This window comes from Seriola lalandi, unplaced genomic scaffold (genome assembly GCF_002814215.2).
Source record: "Seriola lalandi dorsalis isolate HSWRI2012SDOR001 ecotype SW California unplaced genomic scaffold, Sedor1 jcf7180002054591, whole genome shotgun sequence".
NCBI lineage: Eukaryota > Metazoa > Chordata > Actinopteri > Carangiformes > Carangidae > Seriola > Seriola lalandi.
Genome location: NW_019525144.1, coordinates 473,713 through 497,966, shown reverse-complemented (window position 1 = coordinate 497,966; position 24,254 = coordinate 473,713). Strand labels below are relative to the sequence as shown.

The 24,254-nt window shown below is 38.8% G+C and overlaps 4 protein-coding genes across 4 annotated transcripts; 1 reads left to right on the top strand and 3 right to left on the bottom strand.

The window, feature by feature from the left end:
* Positions 1-508: 508 nt before the first annotated feature.
* cenpm (centromere protein M) lies at positions 509-5,996 on the bottom strand. The gene is made up of 6 exons (XM_023419102.2): positions 5,829-5,996; positions 4,660-4,736; positions 3,326-3,424; positions 2,773-2,852; positions 2,444-2,535; positions 509-919 (listed from the first exon to the last, which is right to left on the bottom strand). The coding sequence occupies exons 1-6, from the start codon at positions 5,883-5,885 to the stop codon at positions 770-772; spliced, it is 555 nt and encodes a 184-aa protein (XP_023274870.1). The 5' UTR covers positions 5,886-5,996; the 3' UTR covers positions 509-769.
* Positions 5,997-7,448: 1,452 nt separating this feature from the next.
* LOC111664559 (putative RNA-binding protein Luc7-like 1) lies at positions 7,449-15,299 on the bottom strand. The gene is made up of 10 exons (XM_023419214.2): positions 14,712-15,299; positions 14,110-14,204; positions 13,240-13,338; positions 12,356-12,466; positions 11,636-11,779; positions 11,019-11,195; positions 10,703-10,869; positions 10,587-10,616; positions 9,818-9,973; positions 7,449-8,558 (listed from the first exon to the last, which is right to left on the bottom strand). The coding sequence occupies exons 1-10, from the start codon at positions 14,770-14,772 to the stop codon at positions 8,321-8,323; spliced, it is 1,278 nt and encodes a 425-aa protein (XP_023274982.1). The 5' UTR covers positions 14,773-15,299; the 3' UTR covers positions 7,449-8,320.
* A 1,053-nt stretch (positions 15,300-16,352) lies between these two features.
* Positions 16,353-18,351, top strand: smdt1b (single-pass membrane protein with aspartate-rich tail 1b). The gene is made up of 3 exons (XM_023419075.2): positions 16,353-16,537; positions 17,765-17,923; positions 18,097-18,351. Exons 1-2 carry the CDS (start codon positions 16,376-16,378, stop codon positions 17,900-17,902), a joined length of 300 nt encoding a protein of 99 aa, XP_023274843.1. The 5' UTR covers positions 16,353-16,375; the 3' UTR covers positions 17,903-17,923; positions 18,097-18,351.
* LOC111664487 (TRIO and F-actin-binding protein-like) lies at positions 18,063-24,199 on the bottom strand. The gene is made up of 8 exons (XM_023419074.2): positions 24,088-24,199; positions 22,616-23,261; positions 22,236-22,470; positions 20,613-20,724; positions 20,290-20,449; positions 19,969-20,082; positions 18,834-18,920; positions 18,063-18,707 (listed from the first exon to the last, which is right to left on the bottom strand). The coding sequence occupies exons 1-8, from the start codon at positions 24,150-24,152 to the stop codon at positions 18,561-18,563; spliced, it is 1,566 nt and encodes a 521-aa protein (XP_023274842.1). The 5' UTR covers positions 24,153-24,199; the 3' UTR covers positions 18,063-18,560.
* Positions 24,200-24,254: the final 55 nt, after the last annotated feature.

Sequence of the window (24,254 nt, the reverse complement as noted above, 5' to 3'; positions counted from 1 at the left end):
TTCATTATTCAAATGTTTTTGTTATACTGTTACACTAATTCAGTCATCCAAAGTTTCAATATATTAGTCATGTTTTTATTGATCACATATGTTTTATTTTCTTTTACTGAAGTTTTGATGTTAAAAGTGTCTCACTGATTTTTAAATGTCTGTCTACTGCGCACACACAGGTGTTTACAGTGATTAGTGATCAGACCAACTAAATTAATAATAAACTATAAAAGGTGTTAACTTGTCCCGCCCTCTCAGGTGTAACAAAGCAAACAGGAGAGTGAGGGAGATGTCAATCAAGCTCAGACTGTACACACCTACACAGTCCTAAGAAAAGGTCTAATCAGCCAAACTGATTAGAATCACCTGTGAGTGAACCAGGAGTTTAGAGTCTAATGACTCTGACTAATGAATTGTACAGAAAAAACAGACATTTATTGTTGCTATATGCTAATCAGTTAAAATGTTTCGTGAACAGTAATGAGAACTGTCAATAACTAAGCAGAGAGCTCGGTAATTGTGATTTATTATTATTTTATTTTAAAAGACACTTCAAAATGGTAGTATGGAATTAGGTTCTAGTCATAATGATGTGCACTTCAGTAAAAAAAACAAACAAATGAACCCAGCAGCTAGAAGCCCAAGCAGAAACATGTAATGTAAAATGAATAACAAAGAAATACCATACTAATCTGATTGCTATGTGTCAACAGTTGCAGTACACCACTACGAATAAATATATACATGACAAAATCAGGGATGATCACAGTCACAGGAGCTAATCAAAGCTCGGCTGGTCGATGTCTGGAGGAAGGGTGCATCGAGTCAGGTTGGACAGGTAGAGAGCAGTAGTCATGGGAACAAGACCGGCTGCCACCTTAAGGATGGTCAGCAGCCTCTCTGCAGCATTGGTCACACCATCTGGAGTCTACAGGGGAGGAACATTACACAGGACCTCTTTTAAAAAGGAACAGAAAAAACACACAGTAGAAACATTTGGTGTTAAATTGTTCCCTAACAGCAGAAACATTGGGCTACATAATCCAAAAATGCCCTAGAATAATTTACTATTGCATCACAGTCTTGTTCAGTGCTTTGCAGCAGTATATAACAACAATTTGTAATGATATAATTAAGTTAACACAACCTAGACATGCATAAGTGGCAGAAAATGGATGGATGGATTAACCAATTTAAAAAGATTAATTCATTCAAGTTCATTAAAGTGCTATTGCTGAAATCGACTAGCTTGGCATCGCCAGACCAATTTGCATTTGCAAATGGGAAAATGAAACTCTCAGTGTATTTTCGATTCGAGTGACATTATCAACAGTCGCAGACCAAAATTCAACTAGACATAACTGAATAGATGTAGGTGTAGGTGTAGCACAGGCTCAGGACAGCTGGGAAATTCAACTTTTACCAAATTCTGTCAGTAGAATGGAAAACACATCTTCCTTATCAACAAACGCAGTGAGTGCAGTTGTTTGTTCATCTTTTAGAGAAAATGTACCATCCGGTTTGGTTAATACTGTCGTGATAGATTCAGCAGGTGTCTCCACATCAGTGGCAGCCAGCTTGGTTTTTAACAAAAACGCTTCAGCAGCGCTCCTCTGTCAGTCATCGTATTTAAACCACCCCAGAGATAGATGTTTGAGACTTGCCCAATCTGTCTCAGGATGGAAGAAAATCTGTCTCTGCGAGAGTGAATACACATATCCTCGCAGATTGGTCTGGTTTCCAGGCAAAAAACAAAAACGATGACGCAATAGCTAAGTCTCAATTCAAGGGCTGCATCCTTCGAAGGTGGGTTCAAAGACCGATTGCGTCACAGCTGTGCAACAAGGCTGTCCAATTTTCATGGCTCTTTCAAATGTTTCAAATGACATGCATCCTTAGTTTTTCTATCCCATGTTTCATTGCACGCCAGTGATGAATCATTATGGAATCACTAAGTCAGAATAAGTCAGCAAATAAAACAGCGTCAAGGATAAAGAGAAAATCTTCTGTAGATGAGATGTCTCATTTCAGTTCAGCCTTCGCGGTCGACGATGGTTACAAAGGCCTCATCTTCGTAGACTGCTTCCTTTGAAGGATATGGCCCCTGAATTGAGACACGGCTAATGAGCCTTCTCCTATAGCCTCTGTAGCTAGCAGTGGGGACGGTGTTCACAACAGATCTGATGGTCCTGACTCAAACTCTACAAAAACACCCCGGTCATTTGCATTTGTCAACAATCCCACTTTTAGTCTGTAGACATGTAAGGTCTCACTACATCCTGCAATAAGGAACCAAAACATTATATAGCTGACATTATTACATGAAATCAATCAATAGCTAAAACCTAGTGCGCACCCTCTAGCCACATTTCACTGCTACATGTGTTTGTCTCTGAAATTACGTCTTAAATTTAAACCATCCTCAATGTTTGTGACAAGAGTTGATGCAAACCTGATCCTCTGCAAACAGCAGGGGGCAATGGAGTGATGCAGCCAGTTTTCTGACAGCATCCAGACGCTCTGTGGGGACTGAAGCGTTACGAGCTACAAAAGACAGAAAAATATGAATATATAAGACGACAGCCAGGCGGAGAGAGACACACAGAAAAGGTCAAACTAAGACTTGGTAATTTTCCAAAATTATGAGGAAGAATAAGGTTTATAAATTCTAAAAAATGAGCCATCTTAGATCATTTTCTCTCCATTTCATCCTTGTACTGCTACTTTTTCCTCCTTCAGGATTGAAAACAAATACTTACAGGATTTAACTCATTGCCATACCATTAGTGACCATGAAGCAGACTTTTCCAAGGAAATATCCAGGGTCCAAATATTTCAGGGAAGCTTCTGCTGATCGAAAACTATCACAAAACAAAATAATTAATGTCACACTATCAATGATTATAATGCTGCAATAATTTATTCATACTTGGATATCACAGTAAACATAATATGTAGACAAAGCCATGCTACAGAAGTCAGTAGCCCTTTTCTACATAATCATGAAACAGTCTTCCAGTTTAATACCAGAGTAAACATCTGCGGATGGGTTTTAAAGTCTGTGTTGGCAACAAGATAAAAAGAGGGAAAAAAACCATGTTATGATTTGAAGACTTGCCAGAGTAATTAAGAAATACTGGATAGTTCTAGATAGCAAAGAAGTGGATGCCATGCAGTTGAGTTTCTCTAATAATTCAATCACAGATGAGCTGTGGTTAATATATATGGCTTTGCAAGAGGCTTGTTAACAGACAACACACAAGTAGAGTTCCTTTCAGGCAAACTGAATCTACAATACAGAGCAGATATTTTAGGCTAAGGATTTGAGGGTTACCTGAGCTCTGAGGTCAGGTTGATGATGAACACCACCAGGTCTATTCTTGGACGACTCTCCTCGTTCTCCATGGGCAGAGGGAGACTCTTGGCTAGTCTCCTGAATGGTACAATAGACATGCTTGTTGTCAGGCTGAACATGGTCACTGATATGTGCCAAACAGTCTGTAATGCTATGTTGACAGCAGTTGAGATGAATGGTAGAGATGGGAAGGATACGCATGTTTACAACTTGCAAGCGTTCATGTCATTAGACAACTCAAGAAGGTTGAACGAGCTTTAAAATACTGCACATTGACAATATTACACTATACTGTATACAATGCACAGAAGGTAACTAATGCTGCTAGAGGTCTCTCATTGAAAACAATAAGAAAAGACGGAGTTTGGTGACAATATGACGCAGCGTGGGATTGTGGGAGTTGTTGTCTTCACCACCATTGCCATAATTGCAGTAAGCTTCTCCCGTTTAAGATTCCTTCAGTGTCAATCATTCAGGAGGTTTTTACCAAGAGCTGAATTATCTGCAGAAGTCTGCTCCTCTCCAAAACAAAATGGACCAGGAGATTATAAATGGTAAAAACACTGAATAGAGCAGTTTCATATTAAAAGTCAGTGTTTCCTCAATGCAACTAGGCGTCATGCAGGGTCTTTGCTTGGACTGTTTCTCTGATAGCTTAAGATCCACACATCCAATGACGAAAATCCTTCAACTGGTTAAAATACATAGTTGAAAACGACCAAGATCTAAAAAACGTATTGTAAAGATGTGTAAAAATGACCTTGATGAAAATTACAGCTTTCTTTAGGTCTGAAAATTATTGGAAACATTTGGGATAATGTAAGTACACAACTCAACAAAATATATAACATACAGTAGGTTTAGTGATTTTTAGATATTTTAATGTGGAAAAGTTACATATTATACCTTTAAGTACCAAGACGGACAGCGGATCTTTCAGCGTTTCCCGTTTGTATTTATCACTTGATGTGAACATCATTTACCAGTTGGAAACAGTTAATTACGATAACTCTAATATACAATGAACACAGTGGTGAACAGTCTGGAGTTAAAAAATTAATGCATGCAACATATGTTTGCTAATTATACAGTAGATATAAACTAAAGAAAGAATGTAAAGAGACAATATGTTCACCAACTGTTGCGTTATCAAAAGTCAATCGTTACTAAATAAAAGTGGTACAGTTGTACTGGTTAAAAATAAATAATATAAAAAGAGAAATGCAGATTGTGTTTCCACTTGTGTGTCTAATGACAGTTTCCTGCGTCAGAGAGCTGACTTCAGGAGTTTAACAGGACAGAGCAATACTCACACATTCACGGTGACAGCGGTCTCCTCCACCAGAGTATCTGCTAAATTCTGCTGAAACTGCTCCTCACTTTCCACTAGCTGGAGGAGAAAACACTCAGGGTCATCACAAAACCTGATGATAACACTCTACAACATTACTCACAGCCATAACAGAAGTACAAAAGTATGCTTTTGAATCTGTTTGATGCATTTTAAAACATGACCCAACACAGTAGTCTATATTTACTCATTTACAGAGCTTCTGTACAATTCCATAGTATTTACATTGTGAGCAATCAAAATAATTTTTGATTTCATCTGACAGCATACACTTTAAATAAATATAATGTATTGATATAAATAGAAAAGTAGTCAGACATCACTGAACATTGTACATACATTAACACATCAATAATGTAACACTCTGAAAGAAGCCACTTTTAAAATACATTTTCTTTTTGTCATATCTTCCATTGTTGAGTAAAATATTGAAAGCAGTACATTTGACTATCTGTTACATTGTGGTATTGGACTCCACCACCTTAATGAAAATAATACACTGTTCACACTATATGTTAATGGAGTACATTTCTTCCTGCACTCCATGATGGCAACTTTCACTGCGTGTCACACAAATATCCAGGGTCAAAATAGATTTTTGGTCAGTTTCATACATTTTGAAATATCTCTCGATTACAACAAGATACTATTCTTCTGTGACACACACCATATGATTAGGGCAGTGGTTCCCAACTTTTTCAACATCTGACAACTTCAAATAAAGCAATACACCCAGGTTGGTAACCACTTTATCACGGAACATATTGTTTTGAACTGCTGTGTCGGGGTTAGCTTCGTGTTCAACGAACGTTTTTTAAATTTGAGTACATTATTTTGTCAGGTAGTATATACATTTAAGAGGACGGCAAGTAATATACATATGCTTTGTTTTTATAAGAGTAAAGTATCTACTCAGTCCAGAACAGTAAAATAGTTACATAACAGTTCACGGATAAGGCTAAGTATAAGGTATAAGGATAAAGCAACCCGATTTTTCCGCGTAAGTGTAATTGTAACCGTCTAAACTGAAGACTGAGATAACCTAAGTGACTTTAAAACACAAATATTTATTCACACAGCGGTTAGGCTCTGTGGCGGTTCACAGTAAACGCTAATGAAACACTGACTCACCAAGATGTTCGCTGTGTTCAAACCAGGCAGCTTACTGAAGGGTTTCAGCAACGACATCCTGATTTAAAAAATAAAACACTTAAAACAGTCTCAGTTTCGTAAACTTCATAAACACAGTGTGGAGACTGCTCAGGCCATCTTCACTCGCGCTTCTTTTCCGAATGTGCGTCTGACGTCATGACGTACTCACTTCATGACCGGTTATCTTCTGCCACCTACAGGCTGCCACGTGTCCTGCACCTCACTGGTCATGATTTGCCCCAAGCACAGACTGTACTTTGTCCGTAAAATGCTGTTATCAACTAAGTATATGTACTGAAAGTAATGTACTTAAAATACAAATGTGAGGTATTTTTTCATGCAACCCTCTACTTCTCCTCCGAAGAGGGGAACATTGTCCTTTTTATCCAACCTCTTCCTAGTTAGTTTACAAATAAGGATTTTTGCTTATAAAGCATTGTGATTTTTTTAATGAATGAAACTACCTGACATCTCAGTCAACTGACAGAAATTCTTTTAAAGTAATTTTTCATGCAAAGGTGCCAGAAATTTCAAGATTCCTGCTTCTAAAATGTTAGGATTTTCTGCCTGTCACGTTAATAGTTCTATTAATTAAATGTATTTTAAATTTTGAGGTTTGAACTGTTGGTTGGACAAAAGAAGGTGAAGGTGGCAGTTTGGGCTCTCGGTAATTGTGATTTTCAGAATTTACAAACACATTCAAAGGGGGCACTTCTCTTCATCAAGTACCTTTACTTTTCATATTTTAAGTAAATTTTCCTGATAATACTTTTACTTAAGTAGCTTTTTCAATGCAGGACTTTTACTTAAAATAGTATTTTTACAGTGTGGTATTGGTACAGTAACCAAATACGTCCTCCAAAACTGGTTCTTGATAACACAATATTTCATTACAGCAGGTGTCTAATGTAAGGACTCAGACTTTTGGGGGTACAAATCATCATGAGCCATGAATTCTACAGTAAAATCAGTTTTCTGATCTGATTGGGGCGTTTTTTCATAAAGCAAATAGCTTTATGAATGTTTCCATGAATGTCATAAAAAAAATACTTTTAGTACTAGTGATAAATGCCAGAGTCAACAGGCTACATAGAAAAGAAAAAAGTACATATATGTATATATATATATACCTCTTTGAAATATTTCTTTATATGTGTATGTCCACTCAGTGGCTTCATTAGATAAACCTGTACAGTCTAATACCAGTGCAACAGCCCATCCAGAACATCTACCTTTATGAACCTCATAATGTTCAGTTTTTGGTGACATTGTGAGAAATGTGTAAAATTAATTATTTATTTCTGAGGTCAAGAGTTAAAGGAGATCCTATGATCCTATCTATTTACATACACAAGGGGGCAGAATCTTACCACTTCATAACATATCACTAACTATGACCTCATTGTTAAAATATAATTTAACTAACCTCTGACAGTGTCAAAAAACTTTAAAATTATAGGCATCATTACAGTAGACTTTATAGAACAAACAGTTGTATTATGTCAGGTTATTCAAGTGTAACTAATAAAATGACAAATGAATGTCACAAATAATATATAATGCTTGTCTTGATCAAGCTGTATGCATAAACAGAAGACATTGTGTTTGAATGGAAGCAGAAAATTTTATTCACTCTATGGTGGCACAGGAAAGTAAATCCCTCCCTGTACATCCAGATTGTATCACAGCAAGCAGGACACAAGTCCCTGGGCCTTTAACTGTCAGTATGTAACTATGCACATCATCTATATGCCTTCATATGTCAGGAAATGAGTGGAAATATGTGGGGGCTTCTTTTAGGGGAACAATTAAGTTTATTTTAGGGCCTCACCATTGTATCATGAATTAAAGTCAGGCTCAAGGATGTGTATCAGATTTCCCAAATGAGATTGTTATGGCTTGAAGGCAGCAAATGAAAGACAAACATCAGTAGTGCCTTCAGTCACTCACAGCTCATTTCAAACATCACTGCGAGGGTTATGCCACATTAATGAGTCCCACCCGTATGAATAAATCCACAGCTACTGAAACCAATAATGGAACAGGATAACAGTAATAACACAAAATGTCCAACTAATGATAAAAAAATAACAGCACTTTGTGTGAGTAAAATAAAAACAGACTTTAAGCAGGGCTTCTGACTCTTCGCTCAGTCACCTCTCATCACCGTCAACTGTACATAGATCGACAAGATGGTGTGAAAATATGACTGTACTGGTTCCAGGTCACTCTAGCCTCACAGTTTTATAAAAGTTGCTTTGCATGTTTCCTTGACTGCCACCGCTGAACCTGTTCATCCCCTTGTAAAGTTTTCACCATTCACCCCTGCTCTAATGTACATGTCCCAGTTCTAGCACACATACAAAGCCAACACACACACACACACCCGCACCAACTCACTCTCATCTCTCCATGCTCCTTTTACTAAACAATATATCCAAATCAAAGACTTTGGAGGCATCCCCCCCTGTTCATATCTCCCCAGACTCTCGCTCCTCAGAGCTGGAGCGTCGGTCCCGCTCAAACGACAGGGATCTTTCTCGTTCCCTTCCCCTGGCCGTGTCCGGGGAGGTGGACCTCTCCCTGTCCTCCCATTCTCCGCACTCCGCCCTGTCCTCACGGCATCCATCTGCCGCATTCTCTCTCCATCTCTCCTGGGACAACGAGCGCTCTCTGTCGCGGGTGTGCGTTGATCTCTCTCTAGAGGATCTGAGGAAAAACAACCAGCCACAGATTTAAGAAAAACAAACAAAAAAAAACAAACATGAAAAACACACACGGCATGAGACGAGGACATGATGCACTTTATTTTAGTTCAACAATTGTTTCTGAAATGTGGTCCACATTCTTAATGTCTGCAAGTCAGACTAGCTGGGTGTAACCAGTGATAATTCAATTGGACATTTCATCATTAACAGTTTATTAAACAGCAACAAAAAATGCAATAACTTAGCAATTATTTATAATTTTGATATATATTTACTGGAGAAAAAAAAAATACTCTTGCACCAAGCAATGTAGCGCTTCAGTGACATTTAGCAGAATGGTTGCCAAGCAACATACAGATGCAGCATAACACAGGTGCAGTGAAAAGCATGCTTAAAGACTGGGGTGATTATTAACATTTATCTTGATATTGCCATTAACTGTGCAATTGTTGAAGTAGTGTTAGCACTCCTCTTTGCTGGTACAGTGGTGTTTGACTCTGGACAGGTGCGTTTTTAAATTGTGCAGGGATATCGCTCCAGCTTCTTCTCTTGGAGTTTGGGAGCCAGTAATATTGCAGAGACAGCAAGTCAACATTCCAAACACTTGAAACACTTTGTTGAGCGCAGTAATACTGTTATAATGTGGTCACAGATGTGTGTTCACAGAGTATTTTACAGTGGCTTTGAATGTAAATCAAATCATAATGAAGGACTGGGACAAGACATTTTGTAAGATAATATCCCTACATTTCTACATCCAACATTAATAGCTATGGTTATACATTTAATTCTTGGATGGTTGTCAGTGGCTGTAACAACTTTTTGCTTGAAAACTGACTCGAATAAATAATCGATTACAGTACACCTTGATTGACTAACTCATTAATAGACTAAATGTTTCAGCACTTAATACATTTATAAGTAACTGAACAGAGTCGTGCTTGAGCCAATTCCATTTTGCTTTGGATATCAGGTGAACTTCTTCACAAGTCAACAAAATTTAATTCAAACATTTACATCCGATGAGACTTCTGACTTCACCACTTGTTGTTTGTCAACTTCCTGTTGACTTTGCCTCCATTAGCTAGGTCCATGTGTGCTGAATGTGAGGTGATGTGCTGATGTGTGATCATTGCTTACATGTTTTGAACTGTGTAGCTGAATGACCTATCTAAATTAGTTAAGGATGGGCACTCTCGCAGCAGTACTCCTGTCCTAATGATGCTGTATGTAGGTTTCAGTGAAGGATAAAAGCCTCACCTCTTCTTTTTGTGCCTGTGAGAGTGTGAGCGTGAGCGATGTCTGTCCTTGTGTCGGTGTTTCCTCTCTCTCTCTCGATCCCGCTCCCCACCTTCTTCTCTTGAACGAGAGGAGTGATGGCGTCTTGAATGATGGGAAGATGAACTGCCTCCATCCCTAGATAAATAAATTATTACAAAAAGATAGATTTTTAGGTTTCAGGTTTTTTTTGTTTTTTTTTTAATGTGAAAAAAGAAGTAAGCTAGAGATTCTCAGATAAAGCTTTTATGCTGAAGCAGAGGTGGTAATCTACTTTTATTACTTTAAGTATAACACTGAATAGCAGCCTCATCAAATCGAAAAAGTGTATTTAACCTGTGCTGTTACAATTCATGTTTACTTTATTACCAGTCACAAATATTTGAAAGATATATCTCACAATTTTTACAATATATCAACAGTGCTGTATCACAACTGGCTTTGTATACCATTACACTCCTTGAGATAATACTGTGTAATGCTAAAACGACTTCATATAATACACTGTATTGTGAATAATATCATGGCACACAATGAACCCAACAATGGACGCTGACTCAAAATCCCTGCACAACAGCAAAACCACTACATGCCAACCTCGTGTGGAATATGTACAAATATTTAATGTCCGATAAGTTGTAAGTACATTCAACACACAGCTACAGCACCATGCCGCACCACAAGTATGTTTATTGTGTGAAATTTTTGTTTCTTCATACATCTCTGACCAAGACAAACTAATCAAACATACCTGTAACGATCTCCACTTCTAGATCTTGACCTAAGAAAAGGAAAAATCAGAAAGTTTCAGTCTTCAGATGACACATTTTTCCTGCATACGAAATGTAAGAAAGAAAAAATTCTTACCTCCTACGTTCCCTCTCTCTTTCTCGTTCTCTCTCCCATTCTCGCTCTCGTTCCCGCTCTCTCTCTCGCTCCCGCTCCATCTCCCACTGTCGCTCCCTTTCATCTTCTCTCTCGCGTTCCTCTCGTCTTCTCACTCGCATTCGTTCTTGTTTCTCTATAACTGCTTTCTGTTTAAAAAGAAAAGTACAGCACAAGTGAAAAATACTTGTATGTGAACATACGCAACTGCAAATTTCTACTCAACGGATCAGTGCACTTCATGGGTCTTACTGATCAACAGTCATGCAGTATGTGTTAGCTCCAGTGCATCCCTTACCCTTAGCTTTTCAAGCTTCTCACGGATTTGAATGAAGCCGAGGTGCAGTTTGCCCCCAAAGTGATCGGCTAGCCGACGATCATTGTCGTGGAGACCCAGGTAAGCTGAGCACACCTCGCACACCCGTAGTTTTTGTTGTTGAAAGCTGGATGCTGGCATCGAGTTTCTGTACACGTCCTGCAGGAACAACGGTTTAAGCACAAAGGAGCAGGAGTAAATTACACTAACAATTCAAACTCTTTTCGTGATGCAAGGCTCCGTTATGATACATGACAGACTTGGTATAGGCTATTGTTGGAGGACAGCTTGGTACTCTGACGCAACTCAATGCATTCTTAACTCAAAATACACAAGTTATAGATGATGAATTAATAGCTTTTCCTCTCTGATTCTATAATTTTCCAATTGTAAGAAGAGAGAGATGCAAGTATTTGACCAGGGATGTATGGTAAAGTTTACCATGAACCAAATTCTAAAAATGCTTTATAAACCATATTAAGCCTCCACTGAGAGAAACTTAATACCTCTGTTCTGGCAGGTGACACATAAGTAAAAACAATTGTATCTATTCTAACACAATAAACTTGTCACAACAAAGCAATGATTCAATTTCTGACCTCTGCCTCTTTCTTTAAGGCCCGGGTCTTCTCCACCTTTTCCAGTAGCTGCTGGGCTTCATCTACGTTTCCTTCACCTCCAAGCTGCTCTGCCCGGGCCAGCAGCTTCCCAATCTCTTCGTTCAGCTCGTGGACACGTTCAGCCTTTTCATGGCAGAAGAAACAGAGACAAGTTAATGAGCACTAAGAAATAAAGAATGCTACTTTCCACAGACTCTTGATCAACAGTTGGGGTCAATTTCCAATTTCAAAAGGACATTAATTATCATCTGTTAAGAACACAGCACTTAACAATAATACACCTGCACCATGTCCTTGATTATAAATGATCAGATAGTGCATTATATACTTAATTATATTACTATGTACTGTATATTATACTTACTTTATATATATATATATATATATTATATGTATATGTATACTTATTATTCAAACATGTACCATATACTTATAGAAATGGCTGCCACAGTTAGCACTTCTGGATTTCTTTCACACAAATATTTGCACAATTCAATTAGTCTACACTATAGTCTATGATACTGTAATGTATATACTGTATGTAGCTTTTTTTAATGTTACCTTTCTAATTTCTTTAATCATATTTATTTGTTATTGAGTTCATTCAAATAGTTGTTTGTCTCTTTTTTTAACCTCCAAGTCTGTCTGTGTCTTTTTATCTTAATCCCACTAACTGTGAAAGCGGTGTGAGTTTTTCACCTTTGCAGCCACTTCAGCACTGATCTCATCCTGCGTCTCAGCAAGTCTTTTCTTGGCCAGCTCAGTCCTACGGTCACAGTCTGCAATAAAAGACTGAAGGTGTTCAGCAGCCTGAAAGAAAGCACATGGCATACATGGGTTTTTGTAAGTGTAAAATATACACTATGCCTTATGGCAGATAAAACGAATATGTAGCTAAAACAATACTTTTATAGCCCCAAAAAATCTGATGTAAATGCATATTTTTCTTCTCTTTTTGTAAAACTCTCTCAAATAACAAACTCTTTAGAATTTCATCTTACTTAAGATAGAAGAGTTCTTAACAATGTTACAATATATTGAATGATCCACACATTACCGTTTAGTCTGTGCCTGCTATGAAGTGCATACCAATAAAGTTTATCTGCTGTATTTATACTAATCACCGTCAGACACGTCTGCCCATTATTACACCACGCTTTCAACCATCCTTAAAATTAGACCTCCAACTTCTTAGGCAGTCAATCACAGCTCCACAGCACCACTTAAACCAAACTCTGATATTCTTGGAGATGAAACAATAACAATAACAAAGCCAGTGTGTGTCTCACTTATTCAAGTCAGGTCAATTTTATTTATATAGCTGAATATTATAATAAGTTTATCACAGACATATTTGCAACCTTTAAAGCATACGACACCATTGGTCCTTAGACTAGTAACTAGTCTGATGTGACCTGCTTCATAACATTAAATCCCCTCCCACAGTCAGCTGTTTAGGCAGGAAGCATCAGGACATCAGGGGAGGTGTTAATGTGAATGTGATGGATGTCCACCCACGTCTAGGGTTTACATCACTGAGACAGCTTTCCTTTCAGTATGGTCTAAGGAGTGATTGTACTCACATCAAGTTCAAAAAAGTACTCCTGCTCCTTGGAGGCAATCTCGTAGTCTGCTCTTAGGGCCAGGTCATGGACTTTCATACACTCTCCCAGGTCCATTCTCTGCACGAATCAGACACCAATGCATTATGTTTTGTTGCTTTGTCACTTCACTCATCTTGAGATCTGTTGAGCTAATAACTCCTGAATGTTAAAATGCAGCCATGTTCTTGAGCACTTTACATGGCATCACATCAGCCCTAAAGTATTGAGACAGCAGCACATATCTGTGTTGGCTTTGTACTTCGGCATATTGAATTTGAAATTAAATCGTGCTTTTGAGGTTCAACTGATGATTCTCAGATTTTATAAGCATGAACTGTGTGAAAACTGTAGCCTTATTAATTCAGCGGTTTGAGGGAACAGAAAGTAATTAGACAAGCTAAAAGTTACATTCAGTCCTAAACAGTGAAAATCTGGCTGAAGTCTATGATGCAAAAGATCAGCTGACATTTGGTACCATTCCTTGTGATGCTAGATAAGGCCTGTACTGCAGCTATACTCCCTTTTTGCCTTCAGGGCTTTTTGCCTTCAATTCAACCTGAAGACAGTGAAATATTTGGATGATGGGCAGATGAAAAGTAACCTCTTAGTAGCTTTGTCTGTATATTTACAGTTACTGGCTTGCAACATGGTCCTGAAATCATAATGTACACAAACAATTGTATAAAAGAGGTTGAATACAGTACTTTCACCATATAGTTGCTGTATCATTTCCAATGTGCTGGAGTGGACACAGAACCAATAAAATAAAATGTCTTTGCCCTTTATGACTGCATGATACAAGATAATGCTCTCTGTGTACAGGAGTATATGTGTAAACATGATACTCACGGTGCCTGACAGAATGTCGTGAGGACATGAATCCAAAAGGTGACTTTTGCAGACCCGCTCATCTGTGAATTTGATTCTCTGCCGCATGGTGTCTCCTGTAAAAAGAAAACCAGAACAGTACACACACGAGTTAGGACGTTTAATCTCGTTTTAAGCGAGCCAGACTCCAGACTAAAAAATGATACATACTAAATCGCTGTTTCCCAGAGTCAGACTTGTAATGAATGCGTCATACATCTCTAACCTCACCAGTAAAGCTTAAAGTTAGCTGTGGATAGACTCAGATAAAATGACAACATCTGGTGGGAAGAAACGGAGCCACGAAGAAACGAGCACACTGACCGTGATCAAGTAAAATGTTAAAATGTTAGCAAGATAGGTTTTATATGAGATATTCATAACACCGGAACTTGTCATGTAAACTCAAAGACAACAGGTAGCTAGCCGGCTGGCTATCCTCATGTGAGCTAGCTTGGTTTCTAAAGCATGCCTCCCTGTGTGGCAGACTGGTTAGCTCGCCCCGGCTAATGCTAGCAACAACTCAAAACTCCTGCCCTGGTTTTAATCAAACGCTGATCTCAACCAAGGCAAGCCCAGCTCACCGTCTCTCCCCGTCCCCATGAGCTGGTCAAGCATCGCTCGCATCTGCGCCTGGGCCGACATGTTTGTCTGGATGTTTAGCTAAATAACGCCGTGTGAGTTACTATTCGCCAGCTGCGGTCCTCACACACGCAGCCTCCTCAACTGCAGGCCTCGTCCGCGGCTCCTCCGCCACCACCACCGCGGACAACTTTTCCCACAAGGAGAAAAAGCCGGAGTCCCGCTGAGCCAGCGAGTTAGTTGTGTGTCTCGTCAGTACAATTTACTGGTTGTAGTACCACTTTACTAGCAGATAAATGTGACTTTATAACGTTGGACGGCTCCGGGTCGGTTGAGCAAGTCTGTTTGAAAACTGCTGGAGTCCGCTGGTCGAGTAGAGACAGCGGTGACTGAATACAGACAGGGCGTTTGGCTAGCCGGCAAAATTTATATCGAAATCAAACGCCAATTGTGCTGTAACATAGTCTCCGACTGTATTTCTAGCCAGTCAGATAGAAGTTGGCAAGTTTATTCAACGTCCTTTCTTCCGTCTCTCCACTTCCCGTCCGTGCGCGTCCATGCGGAGCGCGCCCCCGTTTCTCCGCCTCGAGGAAGTGCTGCAGTCGGTCTCGCGCGCTGGTCGGTGTCGTAACGTTACACCTCACTGTGAAGATAAAAATTGAATAAATGAATATGAATTTTTACATAAATGTCTTGAATAACAAACATAATAGCGAGTGAATCGTGTTTCCAAAGCATGACGCTTTATTTTTAATAATATTATAACGATTTGGGCTGGCTTTAAAATACTCATATTTACATATAATTAGTTTAGACACACTTAAATTAGCTGATTAAATATTCACCATGTGGAAGTTTTTAATCGTAGAATGTGAACTTCTAACCCTCAAGTTCCCAGAAAAGAATAGTGAGATCATGACTTAAGTGTTCCCAGTTACAGTCCTGATCACACCAAAAGCGACAATTACTAATGTGGAAAATGGAAAATTACATTACATGAAATCTCATGGAGACTAACTGGTATACTATATGAGCAATTCTATCGGAGATATGTTTGATATATGGAATAAACCAGGCAGCAACAGACAGTTCAGAAATGTTTTGTTTGAACTGTCACATTTACTGCACTAAATACTGTAGGCCTAATCAAGTTAAAGCAGTATACTAGAGATTTCACATCGGTTAGGCTTAAAATGGAGGTGTAGAAAATATTTAGATATGGACTATTTAATGTGATTTCTTTTCAATTTAGAGATGGTAAAACTTAATTTATTCATTTTCACTGTGATTACTCTCAGTTATTTTGAGTAGTCTATATCAGTGATGATATCTTTCCTGGCTCCAACATTATTTTATTAAATGATTTAATTCGACACTTGAAATTAACTTAAACAAATGGACTTAAATATCATTAGTTGAAGATCCTGACTTGTTAAACATATACACATTTTTTTATTTGAAAAATAAAAAACAGCAGTTGGTGACATCATATAAATGAATACTTCACTCGCACAAATATCTATAAATATATAGCAGTGTACACCAGATAAATTATCTTTTGCGTCCAAATTTTTGATAACTATTAGTGTCCAAACGTCAACACCCACACGCCCATGATAAATCATCCAAGTCCCTCCCTCCCTGTCAGTCACATATACCGGAAGAAATGGCGACGAGTATACTGCGGCTCCCGCTGCGACTTTCCACCAGAAAAACGGCGATAATGAGCCGTAACACTGGCTTGAAAGCATCAAACATACCCAGGACGACTCCAATCCGAACTGCAGTATCGACGCCTTCGGGGGCAATCCTACCGAAACCGGATAAAGTGAGTTTTTTTCTGCCACAGTTACCGACGAAAAAACCGACCAGAAATTAGGCAACTGCATGGGCGGGGCTTAGTTCTGAATTGACACCAGCTGTGGCCAATAGGAAGGTAGGAACTCGCTGAGCCAGTCAAATCAACCAATGAAACGTGTGTTTACACGAACGATGGGGCACTCTCAGGAAGTTCCTACAACGTATACATATCTTTTTACGATTTTGTTATAGGTGGACAGTTTTATGTTGTCAGTGGAAATATTGTGTAATCAGATGATCGGGTAAATGACTGCTTTGTTTAGCGAGTAACAACTTGACCTAAACACTACACACCCTGCTGTGCGTTGTTGGCAAGGCAAGAAAGGTCACACTGTTAGAGGAAAATGAAGGATTTATGTTCATATCAGGGGAACACAAGTCTATATTTTTTAATTTTTGTTGTACTGTGCGACTAAAATAACCCTACATTCGATATCAATGATCAACTCGTTAATTTACAAACATCCCCCAATATCTACGACCAAACGGAAAAAATCCACATTAGCCTCTACATTTTCTCAGACTATTGTATGATTGGAGAAAACAGAAAAAATCTTCCTAAAGGCCAAATTTAAAAAAGTTGTCCAAAACAGTTTAACAATCGCTGGACTAATGGCTGTAATAACCTGCGTGGGGCCAGAGGCAAAGATTAGGCACCGGGCCCGTTATCACTCCCACACACCTCCCACTCTCTGCAGATTTTTCTGCTTTCAGGTCTACCATGTCCAAAAATTAGTATTGGTTAACTTGATGTTACACTTTTATTATTAATATGCACTGAGATAATGAAGGTTTTTAAACTACATTTTGGCAGGTGCCCTCTTCAAAAGCAGCCCCCCCATAAAGCTATATATATGTACAATAATGATATACTTTATTTCAAAGCATTTTCAATCAGAAACACTTTGAAGTGGTAGGTAAATGCAGTACCCAACCTGTGAAATGTTTCACATAGCCTACTGCTGACAGATTTAGGCTTTGTTACACCCAATGCCTGTCATCTAGATGATCCACCAGCATCCTTTCTCTGCTTTGCTTTGCATTGCGTTGCCCATGATCTTAAATCTAGACTGAAATACTGTATAGCAAGAAGAGATGGGGACTGATTTTATGATTGGTCATCTGGACAGTTCTTGGGTCTGCACTTGAATCAATCCTTAATTTTGATGTCACATTTCATCCTCATGTTTTCCAGACACCATTTGGTCTTATCCGTATGACAGTGGTGGTGGTGCCTTTCCTGTATGTTGGAACTCTGATCAGCAAGAACTTTGCCGCTCTTTTGGAGGAACATGACATCTTTGTCCCTGAGGATGACGACGACGATGACTGAGCTTACCAAAGAAAATGAATGGTAAAATCACAGTGTACATTAGCCACACCTTATTTAACCTTTAGACACTGTGGCTTGGACCTTTTTATGCACGATCTTATGCGTTGAAAGGGTGTAGTTTGTGGCATGTTTGCAGGGATGACAACTGGTAACAGCTGAAAACTGATGACATTTTTTTTTATTTACATCCACAGGGTGCTTTGCAATACTGACTGAGAGCATACCAGCCAGCACGGGGACAATGGGGGAGATGGGGCACTTTGACTTCCAAAGACATCCCTCTACCTCCACCCATCTCCTTCCTCTGCTACTTATCTTGTTTTCATTGGAACCATTTAAGAAATCTCATATCATGTGAGGCTGTCAAAACTGCTAATTATAGCCTCACTCTTGTTTGCATGTTTGTGTCTGTCAACTCATTCAACTCAATAAATTACATGTGGAAAACACTTGTTATTTAATCTTAATAGTCTTTGCATGGTGGTTTACAAGTACACAATAGTTCCATAATTCTTATTCTGACTCTTACAAGTCATATCCAGTCATAGCAACACACATTATTGTAGTATAATGATGTTGTTGTTTTATTTTCTTATATTTTATATTGGCTTGCTGTCTTTGATTTTCCATGTAAATTTAAAACGGTTATCCTCATTAGTCAGGTATGTCTTGCTCCCTCCTGAAGTGCAGCGTTGGCCAGTCTCAAGTGTTCGTTGAGGGAGCCCATCTCCAGCTGGCTACGACCCTTCATGTCACTCAGCTCTACATATGCCTCCTTGTAACGCTCATAAGCTGCTTCTTTCTCCTACAGTCAGGGTTGAGACAAATATGGTGGACACATCAAAGTCAAGCAATTGCAAATGTACAACATGTAGGAGTGTATTATTTTCGATCATTTGTATAATGTGAGAAGTCAGATCATAAAACATACCTTGTTGAGAGACTGCACTTCTCTCTGCAGACAGATTATTTCTTTTTTAAGATACTGCAGCTCATTGTCTTTTGCTCTTAGCAGTATCTAAAAGATGTAAAATGTGACCAATTAGTTTTACCACATGAATAATGAATAAAAAAATAATAAACTTTACTGATAAGGCACTTTTCCAAACTTATAACATACGTGGGAAAATTAAGGCAATACAGTTAAATTAAGTACAACTATGCCACTTTAAATACAGAGAATGAAGTAAAATAACAAGATAAAAAGGATGAAACCTTAAAAAGGGTTTAAGACGTGATTTAAAGGATATTGTTGATTCTGTAAGCCTCAGAATTTGTTAGAAAATAGTGGAAAAATGCTCATCATAAACTGAAGGGGATGTTTTCTAATCACTTGTTTTGCCAGACCAACAATCCAAACCCAGATATTTAGGTATATTTACAATATAACAAAACAGTGAAAAGCAGCACAGTGCCACATTGGAGATGCTAGAAACAGAATATTTTGACATTTTCTCTTGATAAATGACTTAAATGATTTATCAGTTATAAAAATAGTTGCCAATTCATTTTCTGTCGATTAAATAAACAATTAATCAGCTAATCATTGCAGGTCTAAATAGATATTTGAATTTGAATCAGATTGGGATGCCAGGATGTTTAGAGATAACTTTTTAATTGCAGCACAAGTGATGTAGATTGTTATTCTGAAACATGCACACTGTATTTCAGACAGTAGGTGGCAGCATCTGCTGCACCAGAATGTGACCAACCACAGATGCTCAAGACAAATGAGGCCACCAGGAAAAAACAGAAGGAAGGTGTGACAGTGCTGCTACAGGGAGCCATTACTGGGGATATGAGACCAAACAGTAAAAATACTGTGGTCAATCTGTTTTATTAAAGTGATAAAGACATCCCACAGCACATAAGTCAAATGTTGCCTTTTGCTTCCCTATGATGACAGTAAAGTCAATTTTCAGGTTATTTAATCAGGTGCAATAAATGAAACTGGGCTGAGCTGCACCAAGAGTATAAGATGCTTTAGTATCACCTACTTTCACATGAGTTGAGATTGCGTATGATCTAATTAGGTCACAAACATTGAAGTTGATTTCTATCAATACCTCTACTTCTGACGCAGTGTGCTCGGCCCTGCCAGGAGACACCATGTCCGACCTCTGCCCTGTGATGAAATAACGCATGCGGCTGATCTCTTCTGCCAGTTTGGCCTTAAGCTCCTGAATGAAAGAGAACGTTAAGCTCAGACTATGTTATGAAGAAATATTGTGACCCAGCATGCTTATTAATGTTGTAGCTTATATTTCTTTCTTAATGTAACCCTAAAAGAAACAAAAAACAGAATCTGATGGCAATTATATTAATCAATAAAGTGGCATGGTATTGTTTTAAAACAGAATCATATCAGGCATGTACTGTATATAAACCTGGTTCTCTCTTCGGAGCTGCTCCAGCTCTCTCTCCTTGTGGCCGAGCTCCGTCTCCCGGCTCTTGCTGCTCTGCTCAGTGCGGCTCAGCTCCAGGCACCTCTGAGAGTAGCGTTCTGACAGCACATCTAACTCACTGTGCAAGACATCCGCCTGGGGCCTGACACACACACAACACACATGACTTGTGGAGTAAATTATAATGTGCTAAATTATCATGCAAGGGGTCATGGTCGAGTGTAGAACATCTTAAGCCTGCAGCGAGAGCCTGTGAGATGGAGAATGCTCTCAGCATGATGACAAAGTGCCTGTAATAGACTTACATGTGCCCTCTGTATGAAGTATCCACGTGTGCAGCGCCTCCAGACAACCTCCTGGCCTTCTCCACCTCTCTCTGCACCTCCTCTCTGTGAGCTGCTCTCAGCGCCTCCATAGCTTTGATTAACAGTTGGCTAATTAGTTACATGTAAGAACTTAATTGTCCACATTGTGGAAAATTATCTTTGGCTTCACTACACAGATTTAACTTTAACACAAGAAGTTAATGGAGGACAGACATCAAGAACATATCATCTATAAACAGAATTATTCTAAAATACATACAGTTAATACAATAAAGTACAAAAATGCAGTGGCTAATACTTATTTATAACACCTCCCTGAGGGTAACATTTCAGGTAAAATCATCTTTTTCACTTGGAAGCATCTGGGGTTTCTCTATATGTGTCCTGCCTTTATTAACTATTTTCTACAGTTTAACTTTCACTTGACATTTAACTTTACATATCAAATGAAAAATATGAAAAATGTATTAGTTAATACTCAAAGTCCTGCATGCCATTCCCAAAGTAGGGTTAGGGTTACATGCTTTCTAACTCAAAATGTAACTTCTCTGCAGGATTTTTTTAAAATACAGTCATAACATAATACAGTCAATACATAAATCGCAGTCCAGTGGTGGAAAATAACTACATTAAGTACAATTACTTAAGTATTGTATTCAAGTGCAGTTTTGAGGCAGTTGTAAGTTACTTAACTGGTTCAGTGTCATGCTACTTTATACTTCTAGCCCACTACATTTCAGAGGGAACCATAGTACCTTTTACTCTTTACTCTTCTCTATACTTTTATTTGGCAGCTTTAGTTACTCGTTCCAGTACTTTGTAGATTCAGAGTTAATAATACAGTATAATCAATAAATACATTATGGTGTATTATTATAGATCAAACTACCTATTAGTATATAAAGTTGTTGAAATAAACTCAACCTTTCCCAGCTGCAACATTAAAGTATACATAAGTAATGTATGCATTAATACATCATTAATTATAACTCGTATATTTTGATAATACTTTTTACTCAAGTAAAATTTTGAACGTGTGACTTTAACATGCAAGACTATATTTCTACACTGTGATACTACTATATTTACTTAAGTAAAAGATCTGAGTACTTTTTCCTTCACTATCACATTCCCCAGATATGTAAAACCAGATATTTAACTAATAATACTTACAAAAATTTTTGTTTATTAAGAGTTTCTAACAATTTATAGAAGTGATAGTAGCAGGAACACAAGTGGATTTAAGGCTATAGTACAGATTTCTAGGATTGTGAGGTAAAAGAATCAGAAATAAAATCTTATGGTATGACAGGGTAATGTAAAAGTTGTTCTTGTAGGGAATTGTGATGTAAAATTCAAAAATATTATTGTTAGAAAAAAATTCTTAGCAAGAGTTCAACAGATTACAGCCACATCTTGTAGCTCTCGTCCTTAGATATTTACTGCCAAGAAGGGTCAATAATGAACTTTCAAACTCAAAAACGTGATAGTGTAAGTATAATAAAAGCATCTGCTAAGAAGAAACAAACCCTTAACCTAACTTGAATCATGTTAAACTGTATCTCCTCAGCTCCTGTTGCTTAATACTACTTTCTGACTTACCATTAGCAGCTGCCTGGTTCTCCTCCTGCAGCATCTTGTCTCTCTGCTCCTCCAGCTGCCTGATCTCCCTCTCGTGTTTCTCTTGCAGCTCCTGCAGTGCGTTCCGATGGGCTACTTCCATGGCCTCTAGTCTGGCTCTACAGGGGGCCCCAGGGCCACATGGGCTGTCCACCTCAAAGCCCATGGCTGCACGCTCTCTCTTAATGCTCTCCACTTGCTTTCGAAGAGAGTGGGCCTGGGAGAAAGATTTGCAGAAAATGTTTGGGGGGATAACATCATAATTTCCTTGCATTGAAAAGACTTTAAAGGAATGTCTTACTAGTGTTTCTACCCATTACTTTTGTAATTATTTAATGGAGTGACTTTAAGTTCCTTCTTACCTCCTTTTGAAGGGCTTCAGCTGTATTTGTTTGAATAGTTTGTGCATCATTTATAGATGGAGGAGCCCCCTTTGAGCTTGTTAAATCAGCTTGTGAACCATTGACAGAGTGTTCAGCATCCTCACGGCTCGAGTGATAAGTCTGGGAGCTAACTAGTGACTGTGATGCCTGTGGGGTGCTTGACTGATCGGCCTGGGCACCAATGAGAGACTGCGCACTCATGTCCCCGAATGACAGCGTTTCGAACTCTGCCCACTTCCTGTTGACCACTGAGTCCATGGTTTCGATGACAGGCACAGGTACACTCCCCTTTTTCAGCTCCATTGAGTCCCACCTGCTGCCCATCTCACTGAAGGGCACTCCCTCCTCAAACCACTTGTTCCGCTCCTCTAATCGCTTCGCTTGCTCGCGGTCCCAGCCCTCCCCTTCTCCTCTCTGACTGGCTGGAGATAAGTCAGCGTCCAGATGCCCGTTTACAGTTTGGTGGTGGCGGTCAGCCTGATGGGAGTTTGCAGCTGTGGTGGTGGTGGAGGTGGAAGTGGTAGGTTCATAGCCAGAGTCTTTGCTGGTGAACCGAGCGAGTGGTTGGCATGACGACGGTCTCCGGGAGAGGGAGTTCTCTTTCTCGCTGCCGGTGTCTGATTGGCTGAGGTCAGAATGAGGGAGAGAGAAGGAGAGTAGGGTTACACATCAGAAGAAAGATGATAGAGGGGGTTCACTGCAGACAGACCACCCAGTCACTTCGTCTGCATTTCTTCACAGTGTTCAGGAATTTTCACGTCTATGTGACTCATTTTTAATGAATTACATTCAGGAATTTTGTATATTTTGCAGTAATATGAACAAATAATATTATCACTACTCATAATCTGTCATTTATTTATCTTGTTTCCTATGTTATTTCCTATAGGTAGACCTACTATGTTGGTTCTATTACAGAAGACATAGGACCCATGAAAAGCCAAGGTACATGGCCAGTGAAGTCTGTGTGTAAACTGACACAGGCACACACATTATTTAATATAATGTGTCTTTATAGTAGCAGTAGCTTGTTGGTCAACTATGAATTGTCCACTGCCTTTGACCCTTGCGTCTCTTAACCCCTTTCCTTTTTCTCTGTTTTATCTTCTACATTACTACAATCTGTATTTTATGTGTGGCACTAAATTGTTTGTCATGAGTAAGTTATGATTATTGTACACAGTAGTTTCCAAGTATTGGTGGAAAGTAAGTACTTTTTTCACAAATATTGTACTTAAGTACAGAGTTTAGGTACTTTTTACTCCACTACATTTACATGGCCTTACATACAAAACACTTGATGGATTTATAAAAATATGACGTTTTTATTAAGGCATCAGCAATATAAATTATAATACATACTATTTCTATACTAATGTAGGACTTGCCATGGAGTATTTTTTATAGTGTGGTGTTGCTATTTACTACATTAAAGGTAAAGTCAGACTCACTGCGTGTTATTCTGGATCGCCTGCTTTAGTAACTTCACCCACATCCGCCGTATTCTGGAGGTCATAGCAGAGAGAGTGAACACTGCCCTCTTTGTCTGGAGGAGATCAAAAGGCAGATGGAAGACACACACGTGCGCACAAACACACACACACACACACACACACAC

What these genes read in the sequence shown, in the direction of transcription:
- smdt1b (XM_023419075.2), top strand. Translation starts at nt 16,376, where the DNA reads ATGGCGACGAGTATACTGCGGCTCCCGCTGCGACTTTCCACCAGAAAA. An exon ending in TCCTACCGAAACCGGATAAA is followed by an intron (nt 16,538 to 17,764) that starts GTGAGTTTTTTT and finishes CATGTTTTCCAG; the next exon opens with ACACCATTTGGTCTTATCCG.
- LOC111664487 (XM_023419074.2), bottom strand. Translation starts at nt 24,152, where the DNA reads ATGACCTCCAGAATACGGCGGATGTGGGTGAAGTTACTAAAGCAGGCG. An exon ending in GCGATCCAGAATAACACGCA is followed by an intron (nt 23,262 to 24,087) that starts GTGAGTCTGACT and finishes TTCTGACCTCAG; the next exon opens with CCAATCAGACACCGGCAGCG. An exon ending in AGCTCCGAAGAGAGAACCAG is followed by an intron (nt 20,083 to 20,289) that starts GTTTATATACAG and finishes TCTTTCATTCAG; the next exon opens with GAGCTTAAGGCCAAACTGGC.
- cenpm (XM_023419102.2), bottom strand. Translation starts at nt 5,885, where the DNA reads ATGTCGTTGCTGAAACCCTTCAGTAAGCTGCCTGGTTTGAACACAGCG. An exon ending in ACCGCTGTCACCGTGAATGT is followed by an intron (nt 3,425 to 4,659) that starts GTGAGTATTGCT and finishes TGTACCATTCAG; the next exon opens with GAGACTAGCCAAGAGTCTCC. An exon ending in AACCTGACCTCAGAGCTCAG is followed by an intron (nt 2,853 to 3,325) that starts GTAACCCTCAAA and finishes GTTTTGTGATAG; the next exon opens with TTTTCGATCAGCAGAAGCTT.
- LOC111664559 (XM_023419214.2), bottom strand. Translation starts at nt 14,772, where the DNA reads ATGTCGGCCCAGGCGCAGATGCGAGCGATGCTTGACCAGCTCATGGGG. An exon ending in GTGCTGAAGTGGCTGCAAAG is followed by an intron (nt 11,780 to 12,355) that starts GTGAAAAACTCA and finishes TGCCATGAAAAG; the next exon opens with GCTGAACGTGTCCACGAGCT. An exon ending in AGAAGCTTGAAAAGCTAAGG is followed by an intron (nt 10,870 to 11,018) that starts GTAAGGGATGCA and finishes CTTTTTAAACAG; the next exon opens with AAAGCAGTTATAGAGAAACA.